This window comes from Pseudopipra pipra, chromosome 14 (assembly GCF_036250125.1).
Source record: "Pseudopipra pipra isolate bDixPip1 chromosome 14, bDixPip1.hap1, whole genome shotgun sequence".
In the NCBI taxonomy this organism is placed as follows: domain Eukaryota; kingdom Metazoa; phylum Chordata; class Aves; order Passeriformes; family Pipridae; genus Pseudopipra; species Pseudopipra pipra.
The window spans coordinates 4,805,645-4,819,716 of record NC_087562.1 but is presented as its reverse complement, the minus strand read 5'-3'; the positions used below and the strand labels follow the sequence as shown (position 1 = coordinate 4,819,716).

The 14,072-nt window shown below is 42.6% G+C and overlaps 1 protein-coding gene across 2 annotated transcripts in view; it reads right to left on the bottom strand.

Moving 5' to 3' along the window:
* Nucleotides 1-13,847, bottom strand: part of CMIP (c-Maf inducing protein) — a 132,935-nt gene extending 119,088 nt beyond the window's left edge. For both annotated transcript variants that reach the window (XM_064670942.1, XM_064670943.1), the window contains exon 1: nucleotides 13,316-13,847. In XM_064670942.1, coding sequence (XP_064527012.1) covers nucleotides 13,316-13,612 — 297 coding nt within the window. In that variant the 5' untranslated portion in view covers nucleotides 13,613-13,847. The remainder of the gene's footprint in view (nucleotides 1-13,315) is intronic.
* Nucleotides 13,848-14,072: the final 225 nt, after the last annotated feature.

Here is a 14,072-nt window from a genome sequence, read left to right as displayed (position 1 = left end):
AGACAGTCCTCCTGTGGTCAAACAAAGTTTGTGAACCCGTGCCTTTATAGCTTTTCCATATTAATCTGCTCTCTGGGCATATATCCAATTAAAGCCTCATGTATAGATCACTGGGTTACTAACTGGCTTGCATACTGGGGGGGGGAAGGGAAATAACAAGCTCATGACTGCACAATTTAACACCGCCTGTGCTTTCACTTTTACATGCACAAGTCTTTTTAAATCTAGTCTTGCCATAAATAAAGAGTAATGACGCTTGCTGAGGAGAAGCTTGGGTCCCGGCATGGTGGAACACACAGCAGCTAATGCAGAATGCATTCACGTTAAGGATAACTCCAGTGCAAAGCAGGCAAGGTCTTTTCACAAACAGGCTACAAAAACAGGAAGCAATGGGGAAAACTTCACAGTGTTTGGAAACAGCAGAGCATTGTTTGTACAGGCTTTTCTTACAATTCCAAAATAAAAAAACGGGTAACATGAAATCTGAGCACAGCAAGAGCCTCGGATCAGACACAAAGGTCTCAAGACAGCCGCTCTCAGATCTCCAGGTACAGACTGTACAGGCAAGAAGATGCACCGGGTAAGTTTGTTCTCCTGTTTCTCTTAAGAAAATCTGACAAGTAGAGACACAACCTCCCAAACCCTTGACGTTAAACCTAGATATGTAACAGAGAATTACATCTTTGTCTCAATTACAGCGGGTATGATAAATGAAGAGGCATTAGGAAACACACAACCCACCAAATATAAACATTCCCTTTATTTTTAAACGGCATTCAGAAAGGAAGATACAACAGCACAGGCCTCACACACTGTGGGCTCCTTGCCACCTCATGTGAAGAAGCTGCACTGTGGACAACATCCCTTTGAGATGAGTCAAGAAGTTCCAGTCACAGGCACGCTGCACTCACAGGCTTCCCTTTTCTTCTGGAGCACACAGACCCATCCGACCTCAGGCCTGAAGCTGCCCTGTTTAATTTTTTCCTCTCATCACCTCCTTTCTTTCCCTTCCACCTCCAAGCCCACTTGGGCCATGCTGTGGTACCATAAACACACAATATACAGATAATGCAGATGGTTAGTGATGCCTTGATCCCAGCTCACCCCAGATTTAAAACTGACCAATCCATAGGCTGACAGCAACAGAGGACTGGTCCTGTATTTGGGTAAGCACCAAGGAGGGCTCAGTACTTTCCCATGTCATCTATCTCCACGAGGGAGCAGCTTGATACACGGTCAACTCCCACAACAGATGATTTGATTTCGCCATATTTAAAGTACATTAGTCAACCCAAGTCAGCGGGGACATTTGAAATAACTTACAATAAATCAGGAGATTAATTTCAAGGGAGGCAGCGACATGGCACCAAACACAGCGTACACTGGTGTTAGGAAAGCAGCCATTAGCAGTATTTCTCAATGCTGATAAATTTTTCACCATAAGAGCAAGAAGACATTGCAGTCTTCAGGCAAATGCTGGGCTCCAAAGGCAAAGTGGTTACCTACACGGGGTATGTCAATATTTAATAACAAAGTGCATGTCTGGTCCTGCACATTTCATTTAATTTCAAGCTTTTTCAGCTTGATTTCCTGTTTCATTCACAGCAATCACAAAAGACGAATTATCCAACCTTAGAAAATGTGTTTTCAGTCAGACGAGACATGTTGACTGTGTCCGTACTTTCACCTTCAGCAACTAAGTTCTGTGCCAGCACAAGTTTTATGCTTTCTACAATGTCCACATTATTTGGTTGCAAAGTAGATGAGATTTTCAGTGCCAGGACTCCACTCAAGTCATTTGCTCCTCTGGGAGAGGAAGAGCCTGTTCCATGCCTCTGGATGTCAGGCTATTTTTTAGTTAAAAATTAAAACACTTTCCTCAAAAGTCAACATAATATCAGTGGGGGGGAAAGGAGGAAAAAAAAAAACCAAAACACCAAAGGATCTAAAAGAACCATGAAGAGTTGAAAGAAAAACTAAAGCAACAACTAATAATTTGCACTTGCATAGTATCTTTCATCAACACTCTTCACTTCCACATAGGGGCTGCATTTCATAACAATAATGATTGGGAATACTACTTTGAGTTCTTACTACACAGCTGGAGTGGCCATTTGTTTTTTAAGGAATATCTGAAGAAGCATCAGTGTTCCTGCACTGAAATAATAAGCTGAAGCTCCTCTTCCAATTCAATAATCTTGCTACTATAACCTATTTACTAAAGGCAGAGGTTTACAGCAATTGCATAGATTTTCTCCTGGTTTAAACAATGACTGAACGACATCTGTAACATGACGCTATTTTCTCTTCCTCCAGACATCCAAATAAACCTCTCTGTTCTACGTTACTGGTGGGTAAGGAACACAATTGCTTCATTGAACATGATTCATCTTCCACAAGGAATGAACAGGTACTCAAACTCCAGGCATTTCACCACTGAGCAGTAAGACAAGGACACGGACCTCACTCAACACAGCCCATCAAAGGAGATGGCAATCACTGCTGCAAAAGTAAATGCTGTTCTTCAAGAATCACTGGGCCTTTCACAGTTTCGTTCCCCTCCTCCCACCTTCCTCCTCAGAGCCAAGATACCGAGCAAACTGTTCAGATGACAGAGCACCACAGCTATCGTGAGAGCACCGTGGAGCCACAGCATTCAAGGCAGGCACACGCTCACAGCTCTCCATCATTGACATCCAGTGCCCTGCCTGGCATCAGAACAGCCAGGGCAAAGAAATCTCTCACTGTACAACTTTTCAAGCTGCCAGGAACAACTCAACACTCAGGTCCCCAACTACAATAACCACACAGCCGCCAGGAAAAAAATCTGCAGAACTGCATTAGCTGACACCAGTGGCTCAAAGATCCACAATTTAAGAGTCCACATAACATTCTACTTTCAGTTTCATACCTTCTTACAGCACACATTGCAGCAGAGAGAAACGTGGTGTTTTGAGATGCCTCTGCAATCATACTCTTCTCAAGGGATTCCTAAATTTAAGAGCTCAATGTCAAAAAGCTTCTATAGTAAACCCAAGGTTTGAGAAGGGAGAGAGAACTGCCAATCTTTTTACAAAAACGGATTGCAACACCCTGCTTCTACAGTAATTTTGCAAGATCATTCTCATCCTGAAAATTTCAGAGCAGTCAAGGTTTCCCTGCCTTACTCTTTTCTTCTGAATTCAATCTTAACAGCCTCTAAAGCAAAAGCAAAGTGGTAGGTTGTCAGCATGACTGCTAGGAGAACACACAAAGCACGCACGCTGCAGAAGGCAAGAGACTTGAACTGATTGGCACCTGGTTCCCCGACAGGTACTTTCTTTGCAGGAAGATTGAAGGGTAGCAAGAAGAGCACGACACTGTGGGCCACGTTCTGCTGTCAGTCACTCTCCCACACTTCCACTGATTTTTAATGAGATTTACAACCGTTAAGAAAATGGATAGCCATCCAAATCAGGAGGGAAGATGCAGCCTAGCAGACAAAGCAAGGGAACATCACTTCTGCTCCAGCTCCCACCACTGATTTATCATGAACATTAGGGCAAGGCATGACTGATCCTTGGTGTCCAACCTCAGACCATCCAGAGTGAACCACAGACGTGAAGGAACTGCAAACTAAGCATGAACCAACCAACATGTCTGAAAAGTCTCATTTACATTTACTTGTCTCTGTTTTCCCCAAGTATAAAAACACTGACCATTAAGCACTTTGAGGAGGTTGAAGCACAGTGAAGTTGAAACCCAAGAACTCGTAGGATGAAGACATTATACTGTCATCCAAAAATCATTTTTTTCTGATCATTTCAGAGGCTGAAAATAATCTCTCTTCTTTTTTGTTCACAGTGGGTCAAACAGACATTCATATTTATGGCAAAAGCCTACACACCCTTAGTATTTTGTTTAAAAAAGTTGGAGTCCACTTGGCAAATTTCAGAAACTTTTTGTTAAGCAGTTTCTCCATTACTATTAATAATGCCCATCCCTGAAAATGGATAACAAACTCATTCAGTTTTATTTTAGACAGAGCAAAAACACAGCCTGCTCACAATACACACTAATTGTATTACAGCAGCAAACAAAAAACTCTCTGGTATAACAGAATCCCATTACAACAGGAACCAGACATGCTAAGAGACACCTGCCAATCCCAAAAGCTTATATTCAAATAGCCAAAACAGACAAAGACTGGGAGGAAAAAACAATAGCAATATCACAGCTTTACCATAGAGGAATATCTGCTCTGTATTGTTTGAAATGTACCACTGGGAACACACTGTGGGGTATCTTCAGGAGGTTTAGGGGAAAAAAAGGCTTTCTCTTAAAACTTATCCAAACTGTCTACCTGCACATGCAATTGCCTAATGTTGCTCAGGTAATGTTAACTGTCTATACATAAATAAAGAACAAGGCAACTTTTTTGTTTACAAAATTCTTGCCTTACCTTTGGGTTAACAGCATCAGAAATCTCATCCATAAAATATACATAGATATCTGTACACTTCAAATTACATACACCTTATTTCTAAGAAAAAAAACATTATTTCTGAGTCTCACTTGCAAACAGAGTTTCTCTTTAGGTCTAAGAAAAATATTATGCAAAAGATAACTATAAAATAATTATATTTGGGAATACAATTATCTATTCTCCACAAACCCCTCTGATTTAGCTAATCCCAGTTTTCTTCAGGCAACATTTATTGTACCACATATGGCATCTTTGAAAATACAATCTTACAAAACCTAAATCCATTTCTGTGTGCTCTAAGGTTTTAGTTCTAAATTTTTCAAAAGGATAAAAAGATTTTATTTTATTCTGCATTTCTTTAAGCACTGGAAACCCAAGAAGGAAAAGTCCTTTGTAGACAGTGCCAAGCATTCAACATCTCCATTCTTAATATCAAGAAATTAGCAGTCTGGAGTTTGAGAAGCACTGGATATTCATTTTTAAGTCATCTTTTTTGAAGCCCTGGTTATTACTCTTTTCATCAATGAAAGCATTTATTCCTTTTAAATTTTTCATTCAACGAGAAAATCATGCAATCCCTCATTCACAGGAACAAGAACTTCACAGAAACTGCAGCATACTTTGAAAAGTGCAAGAGCTCTTACCCCTGAAACAAGTGGCAATTCTGAGCAGACAAGGGAGAGGCTCCCTAAGGGCCCAGAAAAGCCTTACTCCATTTTAAACCTTTCTGCCACTGCCCCAGAAGTGAAAATGGCCCCAGGTGCAAATATCAAGCAAGACAATGGCAGAAGCAGCAGCACCATCTTCCTACACCTTAAAGGAATTGGGGGCAGCTGCCCCTGTAGAGGATCCACCCTCACGCAAACTTCAGCCAGGACCACATCCCACAGCAGCATTTCAGCAAATTTCAAGCCCAAATGGGGGAAAAGAGATCACTTGCATCAAGCAGCATTTTTTTTTTCTTAATAAAACTCTATTGTCTGGGGAAAAGAGACAGGAGGGAGCTGGCACATGCCCCATGGAGCAGCGGCGATGGCTGGCAGGACCTTTCCAAGAATTCTGAATGAAAACGTTTTCCCCACAGAAGAAAATGATGTCACAAACTCACTTTCCACCAGGACAGTGTTGTATAAATGTTGGCATAAAATGGGTGAAAGAGCAGCAGCTTCTATACCAGTTCTGTCTAACACAGAAGTTTCCAGCAATCCCCTTGTTCTTGGGAAAGCCACTCCTGCCAGTGGCTCAGCACCTCAAGATCTGCCTCAAGCAGAGGGAGGAATTGTGGCTGTGTTTGGAGAGAGCTGCACGAGGCTGAGCAGAGTCAGCCATCTCCCCCAGCCAGCAGCCAACCTGCAGGGCGATCCCTCGCTGAACCTTCCTGGCTGTCTGAACAGCACATCCTGCCATTCACGTTACAGGCAATGAATGGTAATCCCTCTCCTCAAATTACCCTGCTGATTTCAGCAGAGCGAGACCAAGAATGTACGTGACCGAGTGTACTTCCAGTTCAGATTTAAGTCATTGCAACTCGATGAGTTTCTTGAGCTCAAGTAGGAATGGCACACATCTAGCAGAAACACTCGAGTCCAGAAAAAACAGATGCCTTCTTTCTGAGTTTCTCAAAAATAGGAAAAAGACTTACAATTATCTAAAAATGCACTGAAATCTCAGATTAAAGTAGTAGAAAATTGCCTACACCATAAACTCATGCCCTGGACACCACAGTCTGTGACCTGGTATTGTTACCTGCTTTTGTATTCCCCACTCTATTGGCCCTGTCCCATCAGTCATGGGACAGCCCAAGGGGCAAAGTCAACAAATCACTTTAAGCACTGGAAATGCCAGTACTGGTAACAACAAATCCTGGAACAAGACTCCCCTCCTCCAAAACCTAAAGAGTATTGTTAAATCCTCTTAATTTTTAAGCCTATGAAGTGAAGGCCTTTTAACTTAGCATCTGGTTCTGACTTCTTCATGTTTTCTTCCACAACCGCAAGTGCTAAAACTTCACTCACCACTGACGTGATCAGTTATAATGTATGCTTTTCAATTGTCTTTTCCCTTTCCTGGTGTTGTCCCTGCATTATTAAATATTGTGCAAAACAGGAAAATTTTACGCAATGATTTAATAATACATTTTTTTTGGCAGCAATTCCAGCCTACCATGTTTCCCGCTCTCTTCTTCCTCAGCAGTCTGGCTGACTATAGGCTGAAACACATCAGCTCCCTGACGCAGTTAAAAGACAACAAATCTGCAAAAGGTTCAAGCAGAGAAGGTGCTCCCCAGCCAGCTCACAGAGATTTTCTCGACCTGACCCTGCAAACTGTTAGGTGTGTACAAAAGGCAGATTGACAGGGCACGGCACAGACGCAGAATGGCACAGGCCAGGCTGCCCCAGCCAGCCCCAGCCAGCACTGCTGCCAATGACTCTGCATCATCAGATGGGCAAAAAAAAGTTATTTTACTGAGTGCACATGCATGCACAAGCTCTCTGAATGGATTATACATGCTCAAGTATCAATCATCTTCAAACACGTGACTGTTTGTGGAATTAAGCCCTACGTATCTATAAACACATGCAGACACAAACCAGAACTGATGCAACTAGCACTGCTCCAAACACTAACAAACAAGCCGCAATCTACCCATGCAACCCACAATCTAATTACTCCTAAAGACTCCAAAAGGCTTGAACTGTTTGAGGTAGGTCTCTTCTCTCATAAATCCTATGTGGGGAGATGAGTAAAACCCTATTAGGCCAGCCACGCTTACTGACATAGAAGGAAATGAGGGAAGTCTTTTTAATGTATTGTGTTAAACTCACCTGTTACTAATCAACTTCAAAAGTACAAACAAATTATATGCAATAAATTAAACAGTTACAAAGAAATCACTCCTTTCTATGTACTAAACCTACCACCTTTTTCTTCCAAAAGGGTCCTTCAGTGTATACAGTTCTGTCAGGGATTTTGGTGGGACCAAGGCTGTGGCCTCTGTTCTCCCACTCCTGCTAACAAGGCAAACCCAACCTTGCATATCGGACCATCGATGCAGATGGGACCCTCACCATGGCCCTTCACCTCCGAAAAACCACATGGCACTTTTGAGTTTCACAGAATCACAGTCATGAAATGGTTTGGGTTGGAAGGGACCTTTACAGATCATCTCATTCCACCCCTCTGCCATGGGCAGGGATACCTTCCACTAGACCAGTCCTGTCCAACCTGGCCTTGAACATTTCCAGGGATGGGGCAGCCACAGCTTCCCTGGGCAGTATGTCCTTTTCTAGAAGGGCTACACCCCAACGTGGATGATCCAGACTCTTCTGGGAATATCACTACTTACACTAATCCACTTCAACAAAAAAAATATATGATCTTACAGCTCCACAAAGGCTCAGCCCTGTGAGGGATGCTGAGCTCCTCCAAGCCCTGCTCTGATGCAGGATCAGGTCCCACTGAGGACCAGAGGCAATTTCCAAGCTTTCCCAGGGGGACTATTACCACCATGTAGTGACTAGCACCACATCTTTACTCCCCAGCCAAAACGAAAAATGAGGCACAAGTATTTCTGAGTATCCTTTTTATTTATGTTCCTGAACATGTAAAATTTACTGGCTGGGTGTTAACACTAATAGCCTTGAGAGCTTTCACTCTGCCAATGAATATAGCTTCTGTTTTCATATTTTATATAAGCTCTGTGACATATAAACACATACCTTAACACTGCTGACTTATAAATATGCTTTTTAACCACTGCAGGAACTGTATATGCAAAAATACGTTTGATAGGCATTAAACAACTTTAAAGAAATATCATTTAGGTTTTCCTATGTCGTGCTACCAACTAATACAGCAATAAAAGAAGTTTGTCACAGCAGACATTAAATCACCCAGTCTTCAGAAAAACCTGGATTTTGTTAACGCAGGTACATGCCTGCCTTCGCTTCTGAAACAGCATCTCAATTTCAACAGCACAGATAACATGGAGCAATTGCTTCTCTATTTGCAGAGAACTCTAAATTGTCATGGGTTTTCTGCAAATTATGAGATTCAATGCCCTTTCTGATGCACCTGAACAAAATACCTGGTATTTAGCAATAAATAACCAGAATAGGCAAAAACATGTACATCTGAAACCTGTTGGTACCACTTCTTATCAAATGAAAGCAATCATCTGCAACAGTAAACAATGGGAAATATTAAATATAAATAGTAATTTATCATTCCATTGTTATAGGAGATAAAAAATTATCCTAAATTGTTTTGTTATTTATGTGTTCACACTCACTTATACACGTAATGACGGCAGGCCCTCCAAGATAATTTGGCTTGGTGGGCTAAATAGGTAGAGCCTCATCAAGAGTGCAGGACTTAAGGGCAGCACTTGATTTACTCAAGACTCTTTAAACTTTAGTTAGTAGTAGTAGTAGTACTATAGCAAATTCATATTTATTCTGTTTCCAATCTGGATAATGCTACAATATTCCTTTTCCATGAAAGCTTTACAAAAATTCTCATTGTAAGATTGTTTTGAAATTTCTGAGCTCTGCATAATACTTCCCACTTGAGCTAATTCTTTTTCAAGGGAAATTTAATTTTTAAAAGTATGTTTTTCTAACTAATGGGAACCTGTGCTAAAGTAAACAATGAGTCCAGCTTGATAGGAATTTTTGCTCTATCTTTACCAGGAAAGACATGCTGAAACACATGCAGTAGCAGAATTGTTCAATTTTAAAAAACAATTAGAAGACAATTTTCTACTCCAGTTCTCCTATTTGAAGCAGATAATCCTGCCCTGCCTCATTTAATATTAATTGGGTATGTTCTTGTCTCTAGAAGAAAATACAAATGCAGTTCCCTAATCCACTCACATTCTTGTTTCAAATGCATTTCCGATTAGCCAGTCTGTCAATAAACTATTGTCCTCACACATTCCCTCTGTATAGAAAAATGAAAGATGTTTAAAAGAAACTAAAGTCTTTTCAGGATTGTCACCAGCTTTGAGCAAAACACAATACACTCAACTTACCTGCCAAGGCAAAGTCAAGAAATGTGAAACAGGCACGAAAACCCAAAGCTTCCACCTCTCCTTGAGGGATATTAATGAATAACTTCATGGTTTCAATAATGTCTTATCTTCCCAGATGGGAACTAGAGAGGTCATCCCTATCCAGCAAAAATGAATCACTTATTTATTCTTTCCTTGTCTGCTGCACATACATATGTATCACAAGTCTTCCTTGCAACCCAGGACTTTAAAACTCATTGTCCTCAACATCCAATCCCAACTGACTCAAGAGAAAGAATGAAAGAAAAAAAGCAGGGCAGAGACATGAAAGGGACAATGCAGAATGATACTAAAGACACAGAAGTTCAGTCACAACACCTACATTTAAACTACTGAAAATTAAATTTTGGCTGAAGACAGCCATAGGGTTATTCTTCACCTCCCCCAAAAAGTACCACTCGAGAAATATTAAATTGGATTTTATTTCTGTCTTTGTTTTTACTATCACTGCCCCTCAAGCTGTGCAAGGACAGATCTCACTGGCAAAAAAAAAATTAGTAAGGGTGCTACATCTGAGTTTGGTAGGTGTTTATAAAATAAACATTATTCCTCCCATGGGGGAGAAAGTCAGAGTCGTTCCCAGGCAAGCTGCTGTCTGACAAACAAAGTTTTTAAGTATCAAAATTTCCTACTGGGGCTTTAATATTTACAGTAACAAAACAAAACAAAATAATAATAAAAAAAGGCTACAGATCTGTATTCACTTTCTTCAAAAAAGAAGGAAAGCCTGGACATGATGCAAGTGGAACTGTAGTGGTGAAACTGTACTATATTTAACCAATTCTTTGAGAAATAAAAACATGAAACAAGCAATGGAAACAACATATTAATCACATAAAGCCCCAACACCTACAGTTATGGGACTCTCCACAAGCTAATACCTTTCCATTTCTTAACTGAGTGCATGTACCAAATCAGAATACTACTATTATTATTATTATTATTATTTTATTAACATGGACTTATTTTAGTTGAAACAGTCGCCTGTGATAATGTCAGAAAATGCACTTGTAGACAACATTATTTTTTCTCCCTAAATTCTGCTAAAATAAGATGGTCTAACAGTTGTTCCACTGCATTCATGCATAGTGCTTCTGCTATTGAAAACTATCTTGTCAGCACAAAACATGTAGCTGCCTAAATAAACAACAAAACTACTTATCTCTCACCAAAAAAAAAAAAAAAATGTAGATAGGGTCTCATTATTCAGACTTATAGATGTGGGCACATACTGTGTCTACTTGTGGAATAAACTACAGATGAATAATCCATACACAAACTAATGCTAACTCCTATATTGCAGCCCAGGGACTGACAAGTAAGAGCTTGTGGGGAGAAGATTTTAATTCAAATATGTGTCTCAAGTGACAATAAAAAGGATATAAAGTGCCTGGAATCAACAAATAACCTATCCACTGTACTCAGGGACATAATTTGCCAGATCTGGATTTAGCTGTCATTACAACTTTTGCTTTCAAATGCAAAACAAAGTGATGTTATTTTCCTGCTCAATTTTATTCATGTTATATAGAATGCAGTAAAACTCGTCATGCCAGAGGATTTGCAAAGGGATGATGTGAAGATTAATTACTGGCTGCTCATAAAGCACCCTGCCCGTGGAAAGCCCCATGTGTAAAAATGACCTCGTTATCAAAGCTGTTGAGTGCTCCCAACGCTCACTTTCAATGGACAGAATGGATATTTTCCTACGGCTCTTGAAAACCAAATTAGTCGCATTCAAATATCTACCTCCAGTTTGAGGTGGTTTTGGCATTGTGCCTATACCACATTTCCATAGGGGGTGGGAGTTAAACTACCACGGATTTTGCTTAAATCAAATCTTCCCAGCTTAAAAAACAAAGAATAAAATATAGATATCATAGAACCTGTAAGATACCTCCTAAACCTACCCATAGAGTCAGGCAACAAGTGAATGTAGATCTTATCCCTGTGCCCTAATTGCTCCCTGGAAACCAAAGACACTACCTGAAATAATAAAGCACAGATATTTCTGTGAACAACGGTATTTACTTGGTGAGTTAGCACTGGAAAAAAATGATAAGGCGCAAGACCAAGCACGAAGAGCACTGCTCAACAAAATGGAGCCTGCAATGGTACGCACAACATTTTAGTGTCTTCTCGCTATTTATGTGCATAAAATAATTAGGAATGAGAACACCTCAACAGTAATTAAAGCACAACCCCACGGGACTTCAGAAACCTTTTCAGGGATGGTCTCTTTGGTGACAGCTCTGCCAGCAAGCAGAGTTTGACGTCTCCTGCACAAATACAACTTCATGCCTGGTATTGCCACACTGCAGAGATCTGAAGCACAATCATGCCTCTCTCTGCTGGTATCCTTCTCTGCTCAGAAATAGTCAGCTATGGATACTGCCAGGAAGATGCCTCATCTCCACTGATATTCAACTCCCCCTCCACACTGACGGTATCTTAACAAAATGAAGAGCTGCAAAAGCTGTAAAAACTCCTTGAGCTCGTGTGTCTTTTGGGGGTTTTCTCCAGCAACGCTCGATCAAGTCTTCCTTCTCCCTTTAGACAGTAGCTCTATCAAAGAAAGAAAAATACTCCCTTGGAAACATCCTCGAGAGCCCCGTGGAAACCGTGAGATGTCATTGTGGCACAAAAAAGAGCTCTGTGAGAACAGGCAGCTGGCCTACCTGAAGGTTAAAGGAGCTCCCACTGAAAAGCTGCTCAGAATACTTCACACCAGAGCATGATGCAGGAGGGACATTTACACACATTATGTCTGTGTACCAAAGTGTGACAAAATCCAACCTCCAAGCACAGCACAGGCTGGATGAAACCCACTGAAATACACCATTAACAGAAATCCACACAAAAGCCAATCCACTCTCTCGATTCACAGTGTCCTATAGGAAGGCCAGAACGAAGCCATTGAGAAAAATGAGACATTTACATATAAATCAAAAAAAGACACGATCCAAGTACTGAATGATTAAAGATCAGTGTAAAACATGTTTTGTGAGCTGCGTTAATCGCCAAAATATGGGTGTAATCACATCACATGCTACATAAATGTTCAAATAATAATGGCCATGAAATTTTAAATTGTACACGAACATAAAAATCATATTTTTCAAGACTGTATCCATCTACTGCACATTTTCTGTAACGTTGATATCACCACCTCGCATTTTTCTCTTGCATCATTTTCCAGCCAGAAGAAAACCCTGAAGGAATCTCCATATTTTCCAATCACATCGCCTGTGTCTGGGCAGGGTATGTGACCGCCAAACCAGAGCCCCCAGAGCAGGCCTGAACCACAGCAAAGACCGCGCACAGCCTTCGCTCTCGAATTCAAAGCATCCTCCACCTCCCTCACCTCCAACTTGCCCGAGGTGCCAGCAGGTATCTGCCGACTTTGGTTTCGGACAGAAACGGCTCGGTGTGGTGACTGCATGTCTGTCATGTTGGGAAAGGAGGAATTTTTTTAAAAAAATGGGACGGGAAAAAAATCAGTAATAACAATAATAGTCTTTCTCCAAAAAAAAAAAAAAAATCGAAACCGCAAAATTAAATATCCATAGGGTTACAAAGGAAAAACAAAAAAATCCTTTCAGGGTTTTCCGCCGGCATTCCGGGACCCACTCGAGCCGACCCTCCACTGACCCCCCGAGGGGGGTCCCCCCAGGTGGGGCAGCGCGGGGGCCCCAAAGGCGCGGGCATCCCCCCGCACCCCGCGGATGCCCCGCGGCGGTGCCGATGCCGGTGCCGGGCGGACCCGGGCGGGTTCTTACCGTGGCCGAGGCGACGCTGTTGTCCGCCAGGGTCAAGTGGTGCGGCTCCCACCGCCGCAGGAACTTGGAGGTGAGGATCTTGCTGAGAAACGTCCGGGGGTGCCGGATGACACACACCTGGATGTCCCCCTCCTGCAGCAGCTTGTACCTCATGCCGTTGCAGTGGAGCAGGGCTCTCCGGCACGGCGCGGCACCCATTTTATTCCCCTCGGGAGCGGACATCTCGCCCAGCAGCGGCTTGCTCTCCTCGGGCTGCCTGCGGTCGCTGCCCCCGCCGGAGCCGCCGGTGCGATCCATGGCAGCCCCGCGGGCCGGGTCGGGGGTGGCGCTCGGCCGCCCGCGGGGACCGGTCTCTACGGCCGGTAGAGACGGATACGACCAAACCAAATAAAAACACAAACGATAATAATAATAATAAAAAAAAAATCCAACCCCGCGCGGCGGATTAAAAGAAAAAATTGCTGGGGAAAAAAAAAACAAAACCTGTCGGGGAAGATGGGGGGCAGGGACCGAGCCGCACCGAGGGGGAGAACAGGGAAAGGGAAGCGATAAAATCCTTATTCAAACTTCCCAATCCGCCCCCGGCGGGTCACAGCGCCGCGTCCATGCTGCCGCCGGCCGGGCGCAGGGTGGGCTCCCGCGGGGGCGGCGGACAAAAGCCGGCGGTGGTGGCGGTGCGGGGGGCTGCTCCTGGCGGCGGCGGCGGCGGCGGCGGCGGGGGCTGCGGGGCGTCCGGCCGCGGCTCCTTCCTTCCCCC